Source organism: Pezoporus occidentalis, unplaced genomic scaffold, assembly GCF_034315485.1.
Source record: "Pezoporus occidentalis ecotype Australia unplaced genomic scaffold, CSIRO_AGI_Poc_V1 ctg37, whole genome shotgun sequence".
Taxonomy (NCBI): domain Eukaryota; kingdom Metazoa; phylum Chordata; class Aves; order Psittaciformes; family Psittacidae; genus Pezoporus; species Pezoporus occidentalis.
Genome location: NW_026915691.1, coordinates 1612832 through 1635540, shown reverse-complemented (window position 1 = coordinate 1635540; position 22709 = coordinate 1612832). Strand labels below are relative to the sequence as shown.

Here is a 22709-nt window from a genome sequence, read left to right as displayed (position 1 = left end):
AAGAGAAACTCTTGCTGTTTGTTTCCATCAGAGGGGTATTGGTGTTAAAGAAGATGCTGTCTCTTTTGCTGATCTTCTGGGAGCATTCTTGGGCTGAAATGCAGGGTTTGAGTGTGTCCCTTAAGCTCTTACATGCAAAGAATCAGTTTGCCTATGTACAGGCTGGTGGTGTCCTGAGTACTCTGCCACCTCTTGATGTTTGTCTCTGGTCCTGGTGCCTGCCTTGTTTCATGCCTCCTGATCAATCTCAGCTTGCTTAATTGTGAATCAATGTGTCTCTTATTCTACTGCTGCAGATGGAGGTAGCTATGATGTTATTAATGACGCATCCAGCCCTGCTGCGGGGGACTGCTGCGCGCAGCAAAGCTCTGCCCGACACAACTGGGAAATGAACTACCAAGAGGCAGCAATCTACCTCCAGGTGAGCCCTGCTGTTGGGGTGCTGTGTGAAAAATGGACTGCTCAAACTCTGGTAGTGCTTTGATAGAAGAAACATCGAGCTTCCATGTTGAGGTTAATGGATTAGCTCCTTGTGAAGGAATCTGCTTGAACAAGAGAAGCTGCTACAAGGATGCTGGAGAGGGACTCTTCATCAGGGACTGTAGTGATAGGACAGGGGGTGATGGGTTCAAACTGAAACAGGAGAAGTTCAGGTTAGATATAAGGAAGAAGTTCTTTGCTGTGAGGGTGGTGAGGCAGGTTGCCCAAAGAAGTGGTAAATGCTCCTAGCCATGGCAGGGGGTTGGAATTGGATGCTCTTAAGGTTGTTTCCAACCCAAACCATTCTGTGGTTCTATGATTCTAAGAATGGGGCAGTGCTGGAAGCACCTTCACATGACCTCTGGCAAGTCATTTGGGAGCAACTGAAGAAGCTACCCATCCCCTCCCATCTCTTCTAGTGTCAAGGACTGTAGTAGTTGAGGGATTCAGTGTGTGTTCAGTTCTGCCACCTTGCCATGGAGATGTCTGTAACTTGTCACAGATTGTCCTGTCATCTCTCCAGTCATCCCAGCGTGAATGGTCAGTGCCCTCCTGGAGACATCTCCTGTTCTGGAAGTGCAGGTCCTGTTCTGGAAGTGCAGGTCCTATTCCTGCCTTGGCTGCAGGTTGGATGGGTGGCCCTGGGGTGTTTGTTTAGCATCATTCAAGCCCTGGAAGTCGTGTAAGACACAAGAGCAACACTGACAATGCACTGGTGGCTCGAGGCCCTCCCAGGCTTTTGTTTAAACTCATGATTATTGGAGCTACTCTGCAAAGTGTCATTGAGTTGCTGCAGTGGCTGATGGTAATGTACACAGCAGGCTTGGCCCTTCACATGCACATTATTCTTGCTGCTGCCTTGACCAGTGGTCATAATGACAGTGCCCTTGAACTGAAGCAGGCAGAACTTAAAGAGCATGCAGCTTGTTTATTTGAACCAGTAGCTGCAGGCAAGAGTGTCTTATCTGAATAAGAGCGCTCTGCTGTCCAGCAATGTTTTGAATTGCTTGGCTACCGAGAGGCAGAATTGAGCCTGGTTTTCATCCTGCAAGTGTGTTTTGTCAAGCGTGAATGAGGATGCCCTGCTGCTGGGAGCTGCAGCTCTCTTGGAGTGAGGGATATGGAGCTCGCTGCTGGGTTCTGTCCTGCTCACAAGCTGGCTGCCTGACCTGGCAGCGCTCCTTTGTTCTTCAGCAGAAAGCAAGATGAGTAAATGAGAAATGTTTGAAACCCTCTTCTGAATTAGTCTCGAGAATGCTTCACTTCGTAGAAGAGAGCCTGTTTCCTGACCTTGTTACCCATTTGCAATCACAGTTACTCGCCTTTGATAGCAATAGCTTGCTGTCCTTACAGTAATTGCCTACCTGGAAAGATGTTAATTTAAAAACCCACAAACAAACCATTTTTTCTTGTGCATCTGAGTGACCCAGTGGAGCAAAAATGGTCTCTTATGATGGTTTCCAATTGGCTGCAAGATTCCCGTGAGTAACAAAGGCTCCCTTGCTTAAACCACTGACTCAAGAAAGAAGAGAAGCTGTTGGGAGCTTCTGCATGAAAACCCTCTAAATTCTCCCCAAGCAAAGTTTCATCCTAGAGGTAAAGATAGCACTGGTGTAGCTGTGTAAAAATCAGTCGCAGGCAGATTGCTAAGATGGAGTACCTGACCTTTTCCTGTTAATTAAGCTTTCTAGTTAAGAGGGAGTGAGAAATATGCATTGAGGCTTGTTGATTTTACATGGAGTCTGTCTTCCCACATTCCTGAAGTAGAAAACACTGTGTGTGCTCCAGTGTTTTCTCCCAGACATTTTACAAGGCCAAGATAAAGAGGAGCCACTGTGAGGCAGGTGCCCTGGAGCTTATCTCTGTGTTTTTCCTGGTCTGTCCTGAGGAAGTTAATCAAAGCAACGTGTAAACATGTGGAAGTGATGGCAAGTGCGTGCTGTGTTTATGCTGGGGTGTTGACCGAAGTTTCTTTGCTTGCCTCTATAAACTCTTTCAGCACTCTTCATTTTAAGGCTTTCTGAAGCAGGAGTTTGTGGATGTTAAGGAGTTTCATTACTGAAACGTGCTTATGAACGGAAGGGAGTGTCCTGTGTGTGTAGAGCTCATTCCTCGATAAATAGATCAATGCTAGGCTGTAACATGGGGATAGTCTGATGGGAATTGTATCTAATCCTTCTAAAAGTCTGTATTCTTCATGTGGAAAGCTCTGTTACAATACCAAGAGTTGCTGATGCTGCTCTCTTCTTTATTCCTGCTGCCCTAGGAAGGAGAAAATAATGACAAGTTCTTCACTCACCCCAAAAACGCCAAAGCACTTGCTGCCTACCTCTTTGCACACAATCACCTTTTCTACCTAATGGAGCTGAGCACTGCACTGCTGCTCCTGTTGCTGTCTCTCTGCGAAGCACCAGCTGTTCCCATGCTCCGTCTTGGCATCTTTGTAAGTACTTTTGGGCACAATGAAGAAGTCTGCCTGTTCTGCAGTGCTGGGTGAGGGGAAGAAGAAGGCTAAGCATAGAGGAAGAAGGGAGCAGTGGCAGGAAGAAAGCCACCTGGCTTGTTCTGTAAATTGGTTGAAAGCAGAAAAGCCAGCCAGCAAAACATCCTTTTTTCATCAGATGGGCAGAGACCACAATGAAAGTATCATTTATTTCATCTTCTCCATTTGTGCAGATGAGGAGTGTGTGGTTTTCCCTTGTGATAACTCAAGAATCTGTGTGCTGTTAAAGTCATTTTCAGGGTTAGTGTCCTTAGCTCAGCACCATCACTGGTTCCTAGAATGCAAACAGATCTCAGCCTGGGACAGGTTGCTAAACCTCCTCCTGGCCTCTCCTCCCAGTGTTGTGAGCACTGTTTTTAACATGTGAGTGATTTATGTCTAACATTCCCAAAACGCAGGCTGAGAGAAGGGGCACACAAAGTGGTGCGTGCTGTTGTCAGTCCACAACCGCTTCATGAGGTAGCACTGGTCAGGCACAGTGCTAGGAGCTGCTGTTGCTGCTGGGAGAATGTACATCTGCTTTTGGGGCTGTTAATGGTACTGTAGGACATGCCAGGGGTGTAGAACAGCCATGACAACCTGGGGTCAGAGAATTGCTCAAGATGAGGCATGGCTGCATAACTCAGTTGGGGTTTGAGCTGTGACTAAAGCTGAAGTTGTAAGAAAATTCTGTTGTCTTCTTTCTGCTGCATTTTGCATATTACAACAGGGACGGGGTCCTTCAGCACTGCCCAAAGCAGTGCTCTCCTCCAGAGCTTGATAGGACCCTGTCTGTGGTTGTCCAGAAGGTCTGAATCAAGAGGAAACCTTTCCCTATGGAAATCCTCACTGCCCAGCAGCTCTTCTTCCTGCATTACACTAGTCTTACTTCAGTCTCAGTCTTCTGAAGGTGTTTCTGCTGAAGTTATTGGGGTCTTGCTCTTTTGTTTCAAATGTATCAATGCATTTTTGGATGTGTTCTTCAAGTCCAAAAGGGATGTGGATTTCAGGAAATTCTGAGCTCATACTGATCAGAGGACAATAGTAAAAGCACAAAGCAAATCAGTGCTGTGTTAGCTCTGAGAGTGGCCTTGGGTTTTCCTGGCCTGTGTCAGAGCTGTGCTCAGACTATTGTCAAACCCATGTGCTTCTTGAGAAAGGAAGGGCGGAAGCTTGGCCTCTGCTGTGCTGCTGCTTTTAACCAGAAGCTTTGCTGCATTCTGACAGGTCCATGCAACCCTGGAGCTGTTTGCATTAATTGTGGTGGTCTTTGAACTCTCCATGAAGATGAGGTGGCTGGGCTTCCAAACCTTTATCAGGCACAAAAGGACTATGGTAAAGGTAAGCTGTGTGTTTGAATGTTAGTGTTTCTCCTTCAGCATCTTCAGGAACCAAAGAACCAGGTTAAACATTGGCCTGTGCTGTAGCAGAGATGACTTAGCCATGTGTCCCAGCTGCCAAGTGATTCATGTGAGGTCTCTTAAGCTCTCAGGGACAACTCCCATGCTCCAAGTGTCCAAAGAAATGGGTGGTCAGTGAGAGCTTTGCCTTTGCCAAAAGGAGACTGAGCTGTGCCTCTCATTAACCCTTTCTTTGCAGACTTGTGTGCTCTTTGTACAGTTCATCGAGGCCATCGTGGTGCTGGTGCGCCAAACCTCGCACGTGCGCATCACCAGAGCTCTGCGCTGCATCTTCCTGGTGGACTGCCGCTACTGTGGGGCTGTCAGAAGGTGAGGGGGCAGCTGCCTGGGCTTTCTGCTGTCATGTCTGGGACTGACAGGGTAGGAAAAGCACCCTGATCCTGCAGGCATCTCAGGATGTGTCTTTAAGGGGCATTTCGGATCTTGTATCAATCTTTTGTAATTGTGGCTGAAGTGTACCTGGTGTCTTGGCAATGCAGGAAAATGTCATAGTTAGTAGCTTTGGATATGCTCATAGAATCATAGAATGGTTTGGGTTGAAAAGGACCTTAAAAGATCATCCACTTCCAGCCCCCTGCCATGGGCAGGGACGCCTCGCACTAGATCATGTCGCCTAAGGTCTGTCCAACCTGGCCTTGAACACTGCCAGGGATGGGGCAGCCACAGCTTCTCTGGGCACCCTGTGCTCACCACCCTCACAGTAAAGAACTTCTTCCTTATATCTATCCTGAACTTCCCCTGTTTAAGTTTAAAACCATTACCCCTTGTCCTATTGTTTATGTGTACTGTCCTCAGCTGTGTAAACCACCTCAGAGAGCACACATGGCTGTATTGTTTCTGGCTCCCAGGTTTGTCTGTAAACTGCACAATGACTCACAGAGCTTGTCTTTAGTCTGGAGCAGGAAAGTTGACAGGGTGACATGGGTATTGTTTGCAGTACCTGAGAGCTGCCTGCAAAGGACAGATAGGTAGCTTGGAAACAATCTTAGCTTTCTACTTCGAGTCCTTGGAGGGAGTGGGAAGGAAGTCCTCAAATATGGTGTGTCAGGGGTTTTTTCCTTGCCACCCTGGAAGAGAAAACATGCAAGTTTTACTTCATTGCTGTTCTATCTTGCAGAAATCTGCGACAGATCTTCCAGTCCCTCCCACCATTTATTGACATTCTTCTCCTCCTGCTTTTCTTCATGGTGATTTTTGCCATCCTGGGTGAGTTGTATTTATGGAATGTGAAGTCATGCTCTTATACCAGACACACAGCCTGGATGAATATATAGCTGATCAGACTCAAAGTCCTGCCAAGTTCTTCCATTTATCCCATTTCATTTGCAGTCATCTGGAAGGCAGAATTAAAGATCCAAACGATCTAGAAGCTGAGTATTTGATTTTGAGACAAAGGTCCTTTTGATCTCTGCTAAAGGATAGCCTGTGCTCTGTTTGTTTGTGGTTCCATCAACTATTCCTCAATCCTTGTAACATTAGTCTACATTCCCACAAATACATATATCTAGTGTACCTGTTACAAGTCCTATACTCAAACCATCCCCAGAAAGTTTGCTTTCCAAACGGGTTGGTGCAATGCCAATGTCATGTATTGACAAATCTGTATGGAGGAGGCCTTCCAGATACTCTTCTCTTCATGGTTTCAAAGAGGGCTTACTCTTTGTATGACCTTCTTTTTGGGAACAGAGACTCACTAATGTGTGACATTAAACAGACTGGTTTTGTTTGTTCTTTCCCCCTTTCTTCTCTTCTCTCCCTTCCCTGCTGCTTCTCCAGGTTTTTACTTGTTTTCCCCTAACCACTCGGATCCGGTGAGTATCCCTGATTCTTGCAGCTGAAACCTCAGTCCCATTTTAACAGGCTGAAGAATCAAACTGTTGTGTAGACATAGCCTGTTCCTGGCAGGCCACGTACAAGCTGGTCAGAGGCTGCTTGGCAGTGTTACCCTGGTTTGCCCTCTGCTCGGAAGGAAGACAGTGCAGAGAACTTCCTTAAAGACAGGATGTCCCAAAGGGAACATTCATAGAGTTGTTCCTTGTTCTTGGTGCCTTAATTCAGTCAGATGAGCTGCCTGCCACTGTCCCCAGGGGAGGAAGGTGTCTGGGTGACAGCCTGTGGCTGTCAGCGTCTTAACAGCCCCTACTTCCTGCTGCTGTGAGTCTGTAACTTGTTGGGAGTGACTACTCCAAATGGATGAGCTTTTAATTGGTTTAACACTTCACATGCCATCTGTTAGAGACCTTTAAACCAGATCAGTGCTGAAGTACCCTTTCCCTAGGGGAGGCAGCAGGGACTTGCAGAGCTGCCCGTATTGAAGGGAGGAGGGAGCGGGTTGTTTGTTTTGTGAATGAAATGTCACTGTGAAATTCTGCTTGCGTTTTGTCATGGGAGTGTTTTCTTTCAGTACTTCAATACCTTAGAGAACAGCCTCGTGAATCTCTTCGTGCTTTTGACCACTTCGAAGTAAGTTCATGCTTTCCTAGCTCAGGGTTTCACTTTGTCCTTAAGGAAACCTGGCAGAGCCATGAGGTTGTTTGCAGAAATGCTCCATCTCTTTTCCTCTGCATGAGAGGGAGATTCCCTGGGTCAGCCTCATGGGAAGAGCTGGTATTTCATTTTGGCTTAGGACACTGTGACCTCAGATGCAGAGTTATCTCTGAGCAGCTCCCCACTTCATCGCTGTGAGGGCAATAGGGGGGGAAACGCCTTTACTAGGCCTTGCACCAGGAAGGGAAAGTTTCCCTTTGTGCTCCTTTGCCAGCCAACAGTTTGCTGTTGGGAAGTAACCTCCTATTCCTCCACTTCAGTTCACCTATCTACTAGGAAAGGGGGATAAGAGCAGCGGGTCAACGTTGATCCACTGTGAAGGAGAGCTCTGAGGGTTAGGAATTTAGCAAAGGATGGAATAAATCTCAGGTTGTAACCCCCTCACACTGAGGGTGTGGTGCTGTTGTTGCTACATGTCAAAGCACAGCCCTTAGCCCTGTTCCAACCCCCTTTTGCCCATTTGATTTTGGGGATGTGCAAGGAATGTGCTTTTTGTATTGATGTTTTTCAGCGTGCTTCCACGTTCCTGCTGCTCGTTGCTAGGCACAAACCTGTGCCACGAGCAGCCCTGTTAGGCAGAAATGTGCAGCTCTTCAGCTGTGAGATTACACACACCCCTGTGCCTCTTGCCTTTGTAGTGGGATGTGTAGCATGAACTGTTTGGTGCTTAGATCTGTGTCTTTTTTGGATGCAGTTTCCCTGATGTGATGATGCCATCTTACGCCCGGAACCCCTGGTCCTGTGTCTTCTTCATAGTGTATCTCTCCATTGAGCTCTACTTCATCATGAACTTGGTGAGTCCCCTGTTGAAGCACTTGCATTCTCTCTGCCTGACTTCAGAGCTCATTACCCAGCAGAGGCTTCCCCATTCCCAAAAGTCCTCTGTCATAACCTGAGCCCCTTTGGCAGAATACTCCTAGAAATGGCAGCTTTGCTACAGACAGGACTCTCTTAATGTTTAACCACAAGGAATTGAACTAAATCACACAAAATCAAAATGATATCTTTCAGCTTCTCTCACATTAATATCATGCTTGGAGTGACATACTCGGTTGCATGAAATTTATTGTCCTTTTCTGGCTTAATTATTTATCATAAAATGGCATTTTATGATCTGGCCTTGCCTAAAATACTGTCTAAATCAGTTTGAAGGAGATGGAATTACTAAGGGTGGCAGGACTTGAGTGCTGACAACTGCAGTGTGAGAGCATGGCTGCCGTGCTGGCTCTGCTTGCAGCATCTAGGGCAGGGCCAGGACCAGCTCAGGGCAGGATGTGAGTGGTGGAAAAGGGCTTGCCAAAGGAGTTGAGGAATTCTGCAATCCAAGGTGAGTTATTTGATGCTTGGTTTTCACCGCTGCTGTCCTAGATGGAGGGTTAGTTTTGACATGGGTTTGCCAAAGAAGGGTGAATCCAAAGAGAACCCTCAAAACCTGCTTTCCAGGAAGAAATCACGGCATTTTACCAGACCTTTTAATACTGTTCTGTTGGCATGTGTGAGGTTTAGCCTTAGCTCCTAGAGCCACTGGCAAGTGTATGGGAAGCCTGAAGCATCTGGATCTTTTCCAGAAAGCGGATCAGTGTGTGTGCAGCGTGCTTGGTGATGATCCCTTTGTGGGATCCCTTATGGCCAACAGGCCCTCACTGACTGCGCTTGCCTCAGTCAGTGTCATAAATGCCTCCTGCAGGCAGTGCCTCTCATTGCCTCTCTAGGCTGGATGCTGCCTCTTTGAAGAAGCAGTACCTCGGGTAGCTGCAGAATATAAAGATCAAAACATGACTTTCTCTCTTGTCTTCTCTCTGCAGCTTCTGGCTGTTGTGTTTGACACCTTCAATGACATCGAGAAGAGGAAGTTCAAGTCCTTGCTGCTGCACAAGCGCACGGCCATCCAGCACGCGTACCGCTTGCTGATCACCAAGCAGGTACAGGGCTCTGCAGGCACTGGGGTGCAGCAGGAGGGAGGTCAGCAGCGTTCTAACACCACCAGCGCTCCAGAGAGTTTAAAAAGCATGTTCCAAAAGAGATGCTTGGGGTTTGTCGCCTGTAATCACACCAAAGGCTACTGGGGTTTTTCATTCATGTGACTTGTGTGTATCTGTTTCTGGAAGAAAACCAAAGCAGTCTGAAATTCAGTGTGAGATCATGGAAGTGACTTGATAAAATGAGTGAAATCTGTTCTGGAGTGCACGCAGGCATTGATTTCTCTCTGATTCAGTGTGGGTCACTTGACTTGCCTCTCAAGCACCAGTACTGAGAGGAGGGGCGGGTCATACAGGTGAAGAACTGGTACAGTTGCTGAGTACTGCATGAGTAAATGATTCAGAAACAGAGCTAACACACATACAAACAGCTCTTTACGAGGACAGAGCACTTGGGGAGAGGGCTGATTTCTTGCTTAACCACGGAGCAGCAAAAGAAATAAGACCCAAAAATAACTAACCCACTTCTAGTAGATTAGTTCATGTTTAGGGCACATAGCTGATAGTCTTAAAGTAGTGCCAGTAATGGGATCTGTTAGGCTGCCTACTAATTTCCCACGAAGAGGGATTGAACTCGGTTGCTTGAGGTGTCTGGTTGGACAATTTTCCCATGATAGGGCAATAGGGAAGAGTTCTGCATTTGCTGGGGGGGAGCTGATTGCCAGGAGAATTCCTGATCTCTGTGCTCTGGGATTAACTCAGCACGTTGAACTAATAGCTTAGGGTACTTCTGGGGCTTAGTTCTAATGGCATCTTACAGTGATGGAGAAATCCTGCCTAAACCGAATCCAGAGTGAGAATTCAATCTGTTAGCCTCTGTGTGCTTCTGCCCGATGTCGCTGCTTCTGACAGCATTCCTTTGTTTCCAGAGGCCGTCTGGAATTTCCTTCAAGCACTTCGAAGGGCTGTTGCGGTTTTACAAGCCTCGGATGTGTGCCAGAGAGCGCTATCTCACTTTCAAAGCACTGAATCAAAGCAATACTCCTTTAGTCAGGTAGGATGGGGTCTTAGCGCTGCACCCAGAGCAGGGAGGTTGCTTTACTCTCTGAAGCTATAGGCTGTATTTTGGAAAGGATGGCTGGGTTTAGGGAGCGAACATTGAGATGTGGGGATAGAGTTAAGCGATTGAAAGGCTTTGCCTGGAAAGCAGCTTGGAGGGGTGGGTACCCTGAGAGCTGAGGTTTTCCTTCGGAGGCGGTGGAGTTCCTGCGTGCCCTCTTGTGGATACAGCGCTCTGCTGGCAGCCTGTTCCCCACCTCCCCTGCCAGAGCAGAGCAAGGAACAGCATCAGAGCCTGCAAAGAGCATTTCTGCACACAGTGCAGCCTCACAGCATAACAAGTTTCTGTGCTTTACCAGCAGCTGGCTGCGTCCCTCAGGGCTTTGTTAATTAAGCTCTGGTTCTGGTGGTGCTTTCAGGACTGTTCTCCTCTGTGTTATGAAGCAGAGAATTACCATCCTGGTGGGTGGATGGGGGCAACCAACTCCAGCCAGCGTGGAAGTAGAGGGAAATAGAGCAGGAGAACTTCTCGTCCTTTTCCTTTGTTCTGGCCACAGATAGGCTTCAAGTGAGTCTCCCGTGAAAGTGGTGCTGATGCTTCTCCTGATAATCAAGTGCCACAGAGAAGTATTGAAAAGGGCATAGGGAGAAAAACTGAGGTTTTAAATGCAGGCACCTAAGGACACCAGTACAAGTCTGAGAAGTTCGGAATCCTCTCTTCCAGACAGCTAAAAGCTGTTAGAGGCCTGACCCTGAGCACCTAGACAGGCATTCATGGTTTATGAGTTTCTTTGCCTTCATGGCCTTGTTCAAATTCCACTGTTACCTTGCAAAGAAAATGTGCAAAGATGATACAAAGGGACTGTACAAGGCATTAAGACAGTCCAAGGCTTCTTCATGAAGAGTAGTACAAACTCTATCTCAGTTTGCTATCTAAGCCTCAGGACTTCCCTCTCAGTGGTAGAGCTCTGGAGATGAGCAGGGTCAGAGTTTCCTCTAAGAACTGTAGCAGAAGAAAGTTGGCTTTGCCCCCTCTTGTGCATGTTGTCAGTCAGTAACCCTTGGCCAGGCTGGGAAGAGCTCAGTGTTGAGTTCTGTCAGCTGTGGTTCAGCTCTAATAAGGAGTTAATAACTTCCAGGGACTCTGTGCTGCTGCTGCCTGCCAAGGAGAGTTAAGGATGTAACCAGCTCCAAGGCTCTGATCAGATGCTTCTTTCTGTTTTGCAGTCTGAAGGATTTTTACAATTTCTATGAAGTTGTTGGCTTAAAATGGAAGGTGAGTATTTACTGGGTGGAAAAGAAGGGAAGTGTGTGGGGGAGGCCGGTGAGTAAAAAGAAGGTGGGTAGGAAAGCAAGGCAATCTAAAAGCAGCAGATGATGGGGATAAGGTGGGTGTCCATCACTGCATGTTTCTGTATGGGTGTAGCATCGACTGCTTCTGACTGTGGCTGTTCTGCTTGCAGGCAAAACGAAATCGGGAGCACTGGTTTGATGACCTTCCAAGGACAGCATTCCTGATTTTTAAAGGTAACAGGCTGTGCTTTCACGACAGCATATGTTCAGCTAACAGGAAGGGCATTTCTGCACAATGACAAAGCCCTCTGAAGGGGTCTTCTCTTATGTCCCTGGTAAACCACTGAATGAAGGCCTGCTAACCTACTCTCTGTGTGTTGAGTCTCCAGGGAATGTAAATATTCCCTGTGCTCTGACCCTGGCTTCCTTAAAACAAGACTTCTTCACAGAAGCAATCCCTGAGGTCATGGAGGCCTGTGTTCCTTTTTGAGCACAGAAGTTAGGTGGGGATTTATGAGTCCCAAATCCAGTACTTCATAGAGCTGCTCCATACCCCAGACAGCAACTCACTGCAGTGACTGTGGAGTGTGTTCACAAAACTTGGGCTTCCTACTTCCAAGATGTGGTTGCAGCGCTCATACAAGTCAAGTTGGGGTTGGAACTAGATGAGCTTTAAGGTGCCTTCCAACCCAAACCACTCTATGATTCTCTAAGTGCAGCTGCTCAGGAAGGGGAAAGAGGTGTGACAGATCAGCGTGATCTGTCTTGATAATGTGATTTATCTCTCAGGTGCCAGGTTTGCTGATTGAATGTAGCCATTCACAAATAAGAACTTATCTGCAGTTCTTTCTCAGCCTTGCATACTAGTGGGAGACAGTTAACACCATCATGATCCCAAGACACAGCTGCCCTGGGGGTCCTACATATGATGCACTCAACCCTGCGTGACAGCATGTGTGTTGTTCCAAACACAGACAGAGCTTCAGCAGCTGCATTTACCTCTGTCCACACCACAGAACTAGGATACAGAGGGGGTAAAAAAAGGCATCTTGGGGATTAAGGATAGCGAGTTCATTGCTGCTAAAATCCTAGAGGAAATTGGAACTTGGTCCCAAGAGGTGCAAGTTAATAATCTGCTAATCTGTATAGCTTCAGTGCTGAGCATTGGTATGAGAAATGTCTCTAAGAAGATGATAGAGGAATCTGTGTGAGGTCTGGAGGATCACATAAACATGTGTTTTGTCATACTTTCCTTCATGCAGGCATCAACATCCTTGTGAAGTCCCGCGTGTTCCAATACACTATGTGTAAGTAGAAGTAACAAACAGTCTCTGCTTGGCTCCCTTGGGGCTGGTATGCTGCTTCTGCCAGCTACTGCAAGGTCTTCAGTGTGGTGAGGCCTGGTTTTTGCTCTGAGCCATTGCCCAGGTACACTTTTGGTAGAGAGGGAGGGACCCTCATGCTTGTACCAAGCACTACAGCAGCCTGGACTCAGCTCTCACTGTGTTGAGTCTTCTAGGGAGGCTCATTGGTTCACTGCTTCGTAACGCACTTGTGGGTCTGAGTCTGCAGGAGTCAGCTGCTTGTGCTCAGGTAGGTTGGTGGGATCTTTCACAAGCCTTGAGGGTTTTATCTTGCTGGGTAAGGAACTGCCTTGTCAGTCAAACACCTTCTTCTGTTTGTACTTAAGAAGGTGCAAGCATCCTTATTGCTGAAGGGATCCCTTGGCAACTGCAGGAATGATTCTGTGCTCCTCTTCTCTAGAAGAACACAGCTGTGTTCTGAAAGATCTGTTCCTGCTCAGTCATTTGGAGGTTTTGAATGTTGGAGGAAAAGGTTTTTTGTAAATTGGGATACTAAACTGAGGAGGTTGAGTGAAGTGAGGAGATCTGAGTGAAAAGGAGAGGTCCTGCACCTCCAGTTCTCAGGAGCTGAATGTTGGAGAGCAGCGATAGATCCAACAAGGCTTTTTCCTGCACTGCTGGGAACTCAAAGGTCCTTGAGATCTTCTTCCAGAACCAGGAGGAAGCTGAAATACACAGGTAATAACATGGCAGAATGTAAGATGATTATTTGAGCTGATTCAGACCACTGGTTTTGTTTCCTTCTGAAGATAAAGGTACCACATCTGTTAAAGGCCTGGGAACACTCGGGATGGAAGAGTCTATAAGTGTGTTGGTTGCAAACAATGACCCTGCCACTTGTCCTCTATTGTGCTCTTTTTATTAGCCTAGGAAATGTATGACCTCTGCTCCAGCAGTGGTTTTGCTGTAAGTTTTTACTTTGTTTTCCAGATACTGTGGTGGCTGTGAATGGAATTTGGATTCTTGTTGAAACCTTCATGCTGCAAGGTAGGCAACCTCACAGCTTGTTTCTTGACTGTGATGCTGGGGTTTAAAAACCAGGGAAGGCCAGACAAAGCTCTTCTTGTGTCTTGCAGGAGGGAATTTCTTCTCCAGAAACGTCCCATGGAGCTACATAGTCTTCCTCACAAGTAAGTTGATGGTTCCAACAGAGGGATGCCATTTCATAAGGAGTTGGAAAGAGAACAGACAGCTCTGTTCCTATGTTCAGCTTGAAGTTAAAACTTAACCACAGGTGTACAGATTCCATCTAGAGTGGTGCTGTGCCCAGCAGGGATTGTCAGCATCCACACATGCCCATGTGAACTTTGCTGCAGCTCTGCAAAAGCTGCTTTCTTACTCTTCTGGCTTCAGCCCTGGGAACAGAGCAGCCCCATTTGTTAGGCACAGTGTGCAGAGTGATGAGCTCCTCCAGAGCTGGAGCTGTGTGGAGTTGCTCACATTGCTCTGTGCTACACTGGCTGTTCCAGGAGGCATTACCAGCTCTGGTCTGCTGGAGATCTGCCACACAAAGCAAGGCAGTGCTGTTGGAGTGCAGAGTGCAAAGGGCTGAGGAGAACACTGAAAGGACTGGGTGAACTAAATGATGAGTTTTCTGATTGAATGCCATTTACATGGTACAAGCAATTGCTTATCTTCATGTACTGGCTCAGTGCACTGCTGTAGAACTCTCCAGTGATGTGAATTCACTTCCCCTCTCCTGCCAGCGTCTCTCGCTTGAGGAGAAGCAAAGTATAGCTCCATTGAATGAAAATAGCATGTAAAACTGCAAAAGGAGGTTCTTTGGAGAATCTAGGAGAGGTTACTCTAAAGAATAGCTCTAGTTCCCTGCCATTAGGCTTCAAAACACTTGTTAGGGAAGTTTGAAGGCAGAGGCACTCTGCAGTGCTTCTTTTAACAAGGATGTTGTCATCCAGCTCTTCACTTCTCTCCACCGCCCTCCTTGGAACCTGGAAAGAAGGATTTGGGAGTGACAAACAGGGTATCATCACGTTGTTATGGTGTTCTTTAACATACAGGGCCACAGGGTGCTGCCAAGACAGAGGGTGAAAGTAGAACAGCTTCTCTTTGAAAGCATCTCTCCCTGCAGGTCAAGGCTAGGCTATGGGATGTCAATATGTTCCACTGAGGTAGAAGGAAATGAACAGGCAGGACTGAATTCCCTGCACCACTTTCTGGCCTTTCCTACAGGAGCTTGTGCCTCAATGTTTATAGGATGTCAGCCAACTAAGTGGCTTGTAGACTGCTCTGGAGAGAAATCACCATGAATACAAGGAAATGCGTTGATTTGGAGGGAAAATGTCTCTTTGGCATCACACAGAGAATAAGGAAGATGAGTGGGAGTCTGTTAAACCTATGTTCAGAAGTCCTGCGCTTAAAGCACCACACATCTTTGAGGGCAAACCTTTGCATAAGCCCTCCTTGTGATGCTGCTCGTTTCTGACCATGGCTGTCATCTTGTCTTACAGTCTATGGCGTGGAGCTGCTCCTGAAGACCACTGGGCTGGGGCCTGTCGAGTACCTGTCCTCAGGCTGGAATCTGTAAGTGTGCACTGATGTTGTTGAGAGAGAGGTGGTCAAAATGCTTGGGTGAGAAGGACTGACCCCTGAGATGAGTTTTCAGGCCTGTAGACGAGGCCATCAGCAGGCCTTGTGTATCTTGCTAGGCTGGAGCAGCACCAAGTACCTCTTCTCTGCTGAAACACTAGTGCTAAATCATTGCTCTTATTTTATTGTGGTGTTTGTTCCGTTTTCTCTCCAGCTTTGACTTCTCAGTCACCCTGTTTGCGTTTTTGGGGCTCATGGCACTGGCGTTTAACATGGAACCCTTCTACTTCATTGTGGTCTTGCGACCCCTTCAGCTGCTGAGGTGAGATGGGAAGGCTGGAGGGGGATACAGAGGGGAGAAAACAGCCAGGCTTGTTTTCCATCAATCCAGTTGAGGACAGAGCTCCTTACCAGGAGAGGGCAAGGATTGCTCTGTGGGTACGTGACCGTGGCAAGCAGGAATTGCGTGGGGTAATGAGATTAGCCAGAGTTATCAAAATGAATGATAACAAAAACTTGGGATGGCATACGAAACCCTGTGCTTTGGAGCTTAAGCTGATCTCTAATAGAGATCAAGGGATTTACCAGGGGCAGATTATCCTGTGTCTGCCTTCGTGGGGTTCTTACACCTCCTCTAAATGGTCTGAGGCTGTTCAGAGGAAAGCTGTTGTGTCAGGGTGAGCCAGCCTGAGCCACTTTAATAATTTCCATTGAATTACCAGAAATTACAGTTCTCAAAGGATGCTGCCTTCTAGGGTGAAGTGCAACCCTGCTCTCCCTACGTCTCACACACTCGAAGCGAGACTGTGGCCTGTAACCTCCCTGCAGCTCAGTTACTTGGGTCTGATTAACCCTCTCGTTTCGAGGCTGTTGGGATGTACCTCTGCAGAACAGTGTGAGGGCCGCAGTGGGAAGGCTTGGAGGCAAAATGTTGTTCTGTTAAAAACAAACTAATGTGATTTAGCTCTTCAGTGAGGATTTAAAGAACCCCTTATGACACTCGGGGGGGGGGATACTGTTTTCTCTGTTGCTGCCCTGCCAAAGGCTGTGTTTGGCAGCTGTGTTTCTCTCTAGAGGCTGATGGGGTTGCCAACTCTTACATTAGCTCAATGTATTTTTCTTTTATCAATTTTTATTGGGTTGTGGGGGAAGGATAGAAAGGAGTGATGAGTCCTGACCCTGTGCATGGGACTAGTTTAAGTTCTTGCAGTTTATTGTTGGTTAAATTGCTATTTCTGCATCGTGCTGTGTAAAAAGACCTTGACTTTTCCTTGAGGTTCCTCAATCCTGTGAACACTTGGTTGAATGTGCCATAAACATTCAGGTGGGACAGTGGGACACCGTTAGGTGAGCAGAAAGAGCGGATCCTGTGAGTTTGGTATCAAGAAACCTTGCTGTTCATTGACCTGGGACGTAGAATGAACTGTGGTACCACCACAGCAGCATTGCCGTGTGTAGGTAACTCCTCCTTTTAAAGCTTCTCCTTTAAAGGCTTCTCCTTTCAGGCTATTTAAATTGAAGAAACGCTACAGAAACGTCCTGGACACTATGTTTGAGCTGTTCCCCCGGATGGCCAGGTACTAACTTTTCCTTTGGTGATGGTGGGGAGAGGGGAGTGAGGGTTTAGTGTCTAGGGTTGGGGTCTAGGATAGGGACCTGTCAAACCGGCTCAAGATTTGATCTGTCTGCTCTGATCTGTCAGTAGGCTGTTACTGATCCTTCAGTGTGCTGCAGTGAGGTGTTCATCTTCCAGTTTCTTGGAGCAGCGTGTGATAAGCAACGCTCCAGCACCCTGGGCTTCCTCCTACTTTTGTGTTAGGAGGATAACTACAAGCCAGTGCTCAATTTGTCTCCCCCACCCCAGCTTTTGATGAGAAGGGAGGTCCATTTGGGAGGAACATTGACATGAATATACTCAGCCCCAGATGTTTAGTACAACCACTGAAGAGCATTACTGTGAAATGGTGGGGCAGAAGGAGCTTGGTGTTTGAGTGGGGCATCCTCAGACTTTATTCCCTTGAAGGAGGTCTGAGCAGAGCGCGTTAGTTAGAGAACCCTGTTCTTGGCACAGTCCCTGCATCCAAGGACATGGAGAGGGCAGAAACAGTGTGTGTTGTTCTTCAATAAAGAAACTGGAGAGGCTTTTGTTTACCAGCAAAAGACAGACTGGGAGGGGATCCAGGCTGCCCTTTACTTTCTCTTTTCAGTGAGTGCCAAGCTCCTTGTCCTAGGGCTTCTTGAGTGAGAGCAGGCAGAGAACTGCAGAGCCACAGCAGCAGGGAGGGTGGTCTGGGGTTCCCATCCTTTGGAAATGCCTTGAGAGCAGCCAGCCTGTGACTGTTCCCCTGCCCTAGCAACTCTCCAGTAACACAGTGCTTTCTGTTTTTGCCTCCAGCCTAGGTTTAACCCTGCTGATCTTCTACTATTGCTTTGCCATTGTTGGCATGGAGTTCTTTGCAGGCGTGGTCTACCCGAACTGCTGCAAGTGAGTAGTGCAGATTTTCCCCTCTCTGCAGTGGTTTTGGGGCACAGGCAGTAGCAGTGAGCTTTGGCAGCTTTATCTCCCTGTGAGAAGGGGCCAGAGAATGGGTCTGAATGGAGTTTTGCAACTAAGGCTGTGAAAATCTAGGAGCCACTTCACTTCTCTATGTATGCAAGATTGGATGAAATGGCTTTTGAAAGGGTTTGGAAAGGGAGGGAGTTCTGTGGTAGGTTGGCTGGTTTTAATGAGCTCTGACTTGCTTCAGGGAGCTGCACTTCTTCACGCTGCTGTGACTGGAAACTCTAGTAACATCTGCTCTACCTTGGTGATGCCAGAGTTGCTTGTCCAGACATGTTACATAGTTAAGGCCTCACTTTGTACCAAGTTAAATTCACCTGGTCTTGGAAGCTGAGCTGTCCTGTACCCTTTTTATCTTAAATGATGGCAGAGCACTTGGAAACACCGAGCTTTAAGGGTGTGAGCCCAGGAGTCCAACTCAAACACTCAGTTTCTCTACTATAATATTTGCTGAATGATTAGAAAGTCTTATGTGCTCCCTGGGCTTGTGCTGAACTGTGAAGGAGAGAGGCTCTTGCTTTCAGAGGAAAAGGCAAGTGTTGGCCAAGAAGGAGAAACTGCTGCTCAGCACTTTCAAAGTGTTCTGGTATTTATAACCCTTGAGATCTGCCTTGCCTTTCCAGTCTCATTCTTTGTCCTGGTTTCTCCAACCAGCACAAGCACAGTTGCAGATGCCTACCGCTGGGTGAATCATACAGTTGGCAACAAGACAGTTGTGGAGGAAGGTTATTACTATCTCAACAACTTCGACAACATTTTGAACAGCTTTGGTAAGGGCAGTTTTGTCTGTAGCAAAGATTATTCCTTAGTGCTTCTGTGTTCCTGCAGAGCTGAATGGCAGGACTGGGATGCTCATATAAGCCTGCGACTCTCCCAGAGTCCAACTAATGCAGCTCTCTGTCTGGAGAACTCCAGCTGGCTAATTGTGCCATGACTGTTTTGCAGGGTAAGCCATAGGGTCTCTTAAAAGCCAGCGTGAAGCCAGCAGATCTGTTCTGACTGGTGATCAGACCAGACTTCCAGAGGTATTTAAGGAGGGCTTTAAGTCACTACTCTTCTAAAGAGCCAATAGTGATGCTAATGCATTTATATAAACCCACCGATGAAGAATAACTTGAATGTGTTGTTACTCTCCATGGTTTTTCTTAGTGTATAAGCAGAGATGGTTATCTGCTGGAGATTTCAGAGGTCTCTGTGCTCTCTGGTGGAAAGAGCCAGGTCTGCTTCTGATTCTGTTAAGAAACACAGATTAAGCCGTGCTCCTGGTTCTGTAGACCTAACGCTCTTTGTCTGAAGTAATAGCAGTGATGAGGGTTCTGCCTCTGGATTTGCTGGCTGTGTTTAACCTTTGGTGTCTTGCCTCAGTCTTCCCTGTCAAATACTTTATCTAAGAATCACTGTAAAGTAGGTCAGGATGGATAAAGCAATTGTCTGTGGTTTTCTCCCACTTGTATACAGTGACGCTGTTTGAGCTGACGGTCGTCAATGACTGGTACATCATCATGGTAAGTAAACCTTGTGTGTACAGACAGCTCAGGCTCTTAGCCACTCGAGTTAGATCTTCCAGGCCACCACTGCTTTCTTCCCCTGGTGGCTGGAGACAGGCCCAACACTGTCACTTGTTGCCAAACATCTTTTGGTCCTGATCACTGGCTGGCATTTGAGCTCTGGCATGCTGCTGGGCATGAGTCTGGAGCAGCCTTCAGGCCACGTTTCTTTCACAATCTGCACAAATGAAGTCACTCTGTATTCCAGCTTGTCACCCTGCTGTCCATGATGTGTTCTCATAGCAGCAACGTCTCCCGCAGCCTCGAGCTTTAAATGTTCTGTGTGTCACATACAGGAACCTCTCCTTCTAGCCTGAGAGGCAGATTAGCTGCAAGGAGCAGTTGGGGCATTGAGCATTGCGAAGGCAGTTCCAGGGTTAGCTACAGAGTCATGAATGAGAGAGAGTATTTATGCTGGTTTATGTCTGTTGGCAAGCAGTTAACAGCTGACTCTCCCTTCTTTTGTACACTACTGACTTCTTCACTCTCCTCTTTAGGAAGGGGTGACATCCCAAACCACTCACTGGAGCCGTCTTTACTTCATGATCTTCTATATTGTGACCATGGTAGGTTTCTGGACATGCTTCCTGCATCTAATAGTGGGAATGAGGAAGGGAGACAGCTTTTACTGTGTTCAGAGGGAGCTTCCATCCCTAAATGAGGACAGCTTTGCTCTTCTACCTAAACGTCTTCCAGAAACAAGTGTGAGTCCACATCACTTGCAGAAAGTTGAATTTAAGGGCATTGACAAAGCTGATGCTGCACAAATCTGGGCCTGGGGTAAGGACTAGGGCAGCATGTCCCTGTTGTAGTTGACTGTTAGTAGTTTACTCACAGGTAGATGTGTGATGTGCATCTCCTCTGCCATGGAGGAGCATAGAGTTGAAGCACAGACCAAATGCTCAGCTTCCTGTTGAATTGGACTGGAAGAACCCCCCGCAGCAGCAGCCTCCTGATCCCTTCTGTTCTCATCTTTTCCCAGGTGGTGATGACCATCATCGTGGCTTTTATTCTGGATGCTTTTGTCTTCCGCATGAACTACACTCGGAAGAACCAGGATTCAGAAGGTCAGGACTGGTTGACCTACAGTGTTGTGTCTTCTCTCCCTGGCATCTTACATCTGTAAAAGACAATAAGATTAGCCAGGAAAGATCAAATACTTGAGCCATTTCAAGCAAATTATTTGAAGGTAGAAGTCTGACACATTTCAGGAAAGGAATCTAGGAAACATTAGAGCAGTGATGTAGCAGAGCTGAACAAGAGACCTTATAGGAGGAGAAGGGAATTCTTTATTCTCTTTAAACCAATTTCCTTCCTCACTAATACACCCACTGGCACCAGAACATGTCTCCAAGTGGCTTGTCCGGCATTCAAGTACCAAAATGCGGTATCCAAGCGGTTTCCCAGCACTCTCTGCCCTGACATGGAGGACAATGGACTCTCTCTGTCCTGTTCTTTCCACATGTCCCAGTTGTACTTAGGCTGGTGACTGTGTGCTGGTTTTGGACATGCCTTCATGTCCCCTTTAGGAGCTGGCAGGGACTGGTCTCTGCATGCCTTCACCCCTGTGAGTCATCAGTTTTACTCACTGTCCTTTGTCTCCTGAGCTGGCTGTCTGAAGCTGCATGTAACTCCATGACCTGCTAATTTAGGTGCCATAAACACATTAATCACTTACAGCCCTTCTCCTACTAGTCCTTTAGGTGAGCTGCACCCAGACTTTTCTAGTCATTCTCCGTGCAAATTAGTCCTTATAATTCTTGACACTTTTCTGCAGGAAGGAGATTCTGTGCTCATACATTTAGTACCTGAGAATCTACCACAGCAAAGTGATGCAGGCCCCAGCCACAGGAGTACCTTTGATCAGCCCCTCGTCCTTAGGTGCCAGAAGATCAAATCTGTGTGCCACAGGCCTATAGGCACCAGGCATTGTTAGTTACAGCAACACTTCCCATCGTGATCCCTCCTGCACCCTGTTTTAAAGGTGCAGTGAAAGACATTGGTTAGCACTGAACTCCCAAGCTGGGTCAGGCAGCTGAAGGTCAAAAGGCAACAATTCCCCTGTGATTATTTGCTTTGCTGCTTAATTTGCAGGCAAACAAATAGCTACAAGATACTGAGGAGCATGATGTTTTCTAAAGCTTCAATGCTCGCTAGCCCTACACGCTAGTTAACTTCTTCCCTGCCTTGTTGCACGACAAAGACATTACATGTTCTAGTCATAGAAGCAGGTACAGGCTGTGCCTGACATCTGGCTTGGTCCTGTGTGCTGTTAAGCTTTGCCTTCCAAGGTTATAATAGTGGCTGATGAAGCAATGCTCATCTTGGAGACTTCTCTTTCTTCTTGCCTCTCCAGAAGACAACGGCATTGTGCTGGAGAAGGAGATCTTCAAGGAGGAAGTGGTTGGCATCATTGAGCTGTACAAGCGGATTTCAGGTGCCAGTGAGACAGCTCAGCTGCAGAAGATCGTTTTGCAGATGGACAAATATGGGGTAAGAGGAAACACTGAGTGCAAGCTCTCAGCTCCAAGGGAGGGAGGCATGCCAAGGCCACAAATGCTGTCTTGAGAGACACTGCACTTGTCTTTGTAGCGTTGAGAGCTGAGCTACTGGAGAGACTCTGCAGCATGGGCACAAAGTTTTGCTGTTCTAGGGAAGCAGCAGCTGAATTTCCCCAATGCTCTGAATAGCCTCAACAAAGACAAAGGCTCATTGCTGTTGTCTGCAGACTTTGCTTAGAGCTGTCCTGCCCAGTATTGACTGGAAAAAAGTAGGTTTGTTTTTCCCTAAGGAAGCCACTGTCTTGTAATTCTGCTGCCCTCTCTGTGCCATCTTACATATAGGCTTGGGCAGTCCCAAAACACTATGCAGCAATATGGTGGTATTGATTCCAAACACCATGGCACTGGTTTAGACCAGGATGGACGGTTTGAAAAATGAGCTGACCTCTTGCCTCAGAACTGTTGTCTCATGCATCTGGGAAGAGCTTAAGTGGTTGTTTTAATAATAGCCATTATGTTCTTGTATCACCACTATAAAGTGCAGGTGCTTTGGTCTCTTAAATGACCTTTATTTGCTTTGGTTGGCTTGGTTAAAGGCTGAGCTCTTGTTCATGCAGACAAAATTCAGAATAGCCATGCTGATACTGCTCAGAAGCAGTTGTCAAGACAATAAAGCAAAGGAAGATGCTGTCCTCGGCCTCGCAGTGGAGTACAGAATGATGATAACATCTTTTGCTTCTCAATCCTGTGCATGTAACTTATGCAGTCAGAGAGTAATTCAGATTTCAGCTCTCTGTGCACACGATTTAAGAAGTCCAGGCCTATGAAGTAAATAGTGTGGTCTAGGCAAGTGGGATCTGAGATTGTTCTTAGGCAGGATCTTACTTGGAAGCTTGAGCTTGAGGCCTTGTTCCAGGCACTAAATGAAGCAGCACTGACAGACACATCTGTCTGAGCCCCATCTCCCTCTGCAGTCTCTGGGGATCTGC

General features: G+C 47.1%; 2 protein-coding genes across 4 annotated transcripts in view; both read left to right on the top strand.

The window, feature by feature from the left end:
- The window catches only part of RITA1 (RBPJ interacting and tubulin associated 1), a 46132-nt gene extending 24672 nt beyond the window's left edge, over positions 1 to 21460 (top strand). Inside the window, exon 3 of the transcript XR_009967123.1 lies at positions 21448 to 21460. The gene's annotated coding sequence lies outside the window, so the exon portion shown is untranslated. The remainder of the gene's footprint in view (positions 1 to 21447) is intronic.
- The window catches only part of TPCN1 (two pore segment channel 1), a 46812-nt gene that overhangs the window by 19982 nt on the left and 4121 nt on the right, over positions 1 to 22709 (top strand). For all 3 annotated transcript variants that reach the window (XM_062631163.1, XM_062631166.1, XM_062631165.1), the window contains 24 exons: positions 297 to 421; positions 2747 to 2923; positions 4190 to 4303; positions 4562 to 4692; positions 5501 to 5589; positions 6160 to 6194; positions 6788 to 6846; positions 7625 to 7724; positions 8736 to 8852; positions 9779 to 9903; positions 11136 to 11184; positions 11372 to 11435; positions 12464 to 12508; positions 13496 to 13552; positions 13642 to 13695; positions 15034 to 15106; positions 15327 to 15434; positions 16618 to 16689; positions 17508 to 17597; positions 18327 to 18442; positions 19131 to 19177; positions 19717 to 19785; positions 20202 to 20286; positions 21576 to 21712. In XM_062631163.1, coding sequence (XP_062487147.1) covers positions 297 to 421; positions 2747 to 2923; positions 4190 to 4303; positions 4562 to 4692; positions 5501 to 5589; positions 6160 to 6194; positions 6788 to 6846; positions 7625 to 7724; positions 8736 to 8852; positions 9779 to 9903; positions 11136 to 11184; positions 11372 to 11435; positions 12464 to 12508; positions 13496 to 13552; positions 13642 to 13695; positions 15034 to 15106; positions 15327 to 15434; positions 16618 to 16689; positions 17508 to 17597; positions 18327 to 18442; positions 19131 to 19177; positions 19717 to 19785; positions 20202 to 20286; positions 21576 to 21712 — 2138 coding nt within the window. The remainder of the gene's footprint in view (positions 1 to 296; positions 422 to 2746; positions 2924 to 4189; positions 4304 to 4561; positions 4693 to 5500; positions 5590 to 6159; positions 6195 to 6787; positions 6847 to 7624; positions 7725 to 8735; positions 8853 to 9778; positions 9904 to 11135; positions 11185 to 11371; positions 11436 to 12463; positions 12509 to 13495; positions 13553 to 13641; positions 13696 to 15033; positions 15107 to 15326; positions 15435 to 16617; positions 16690 to 17507; positions 17598 to 18326; positions 18443 to 19130; positions 19178 to 19716; positions 19786 to 20201; positions 20287 to 21575; positions 21713 to 22709) is intronic.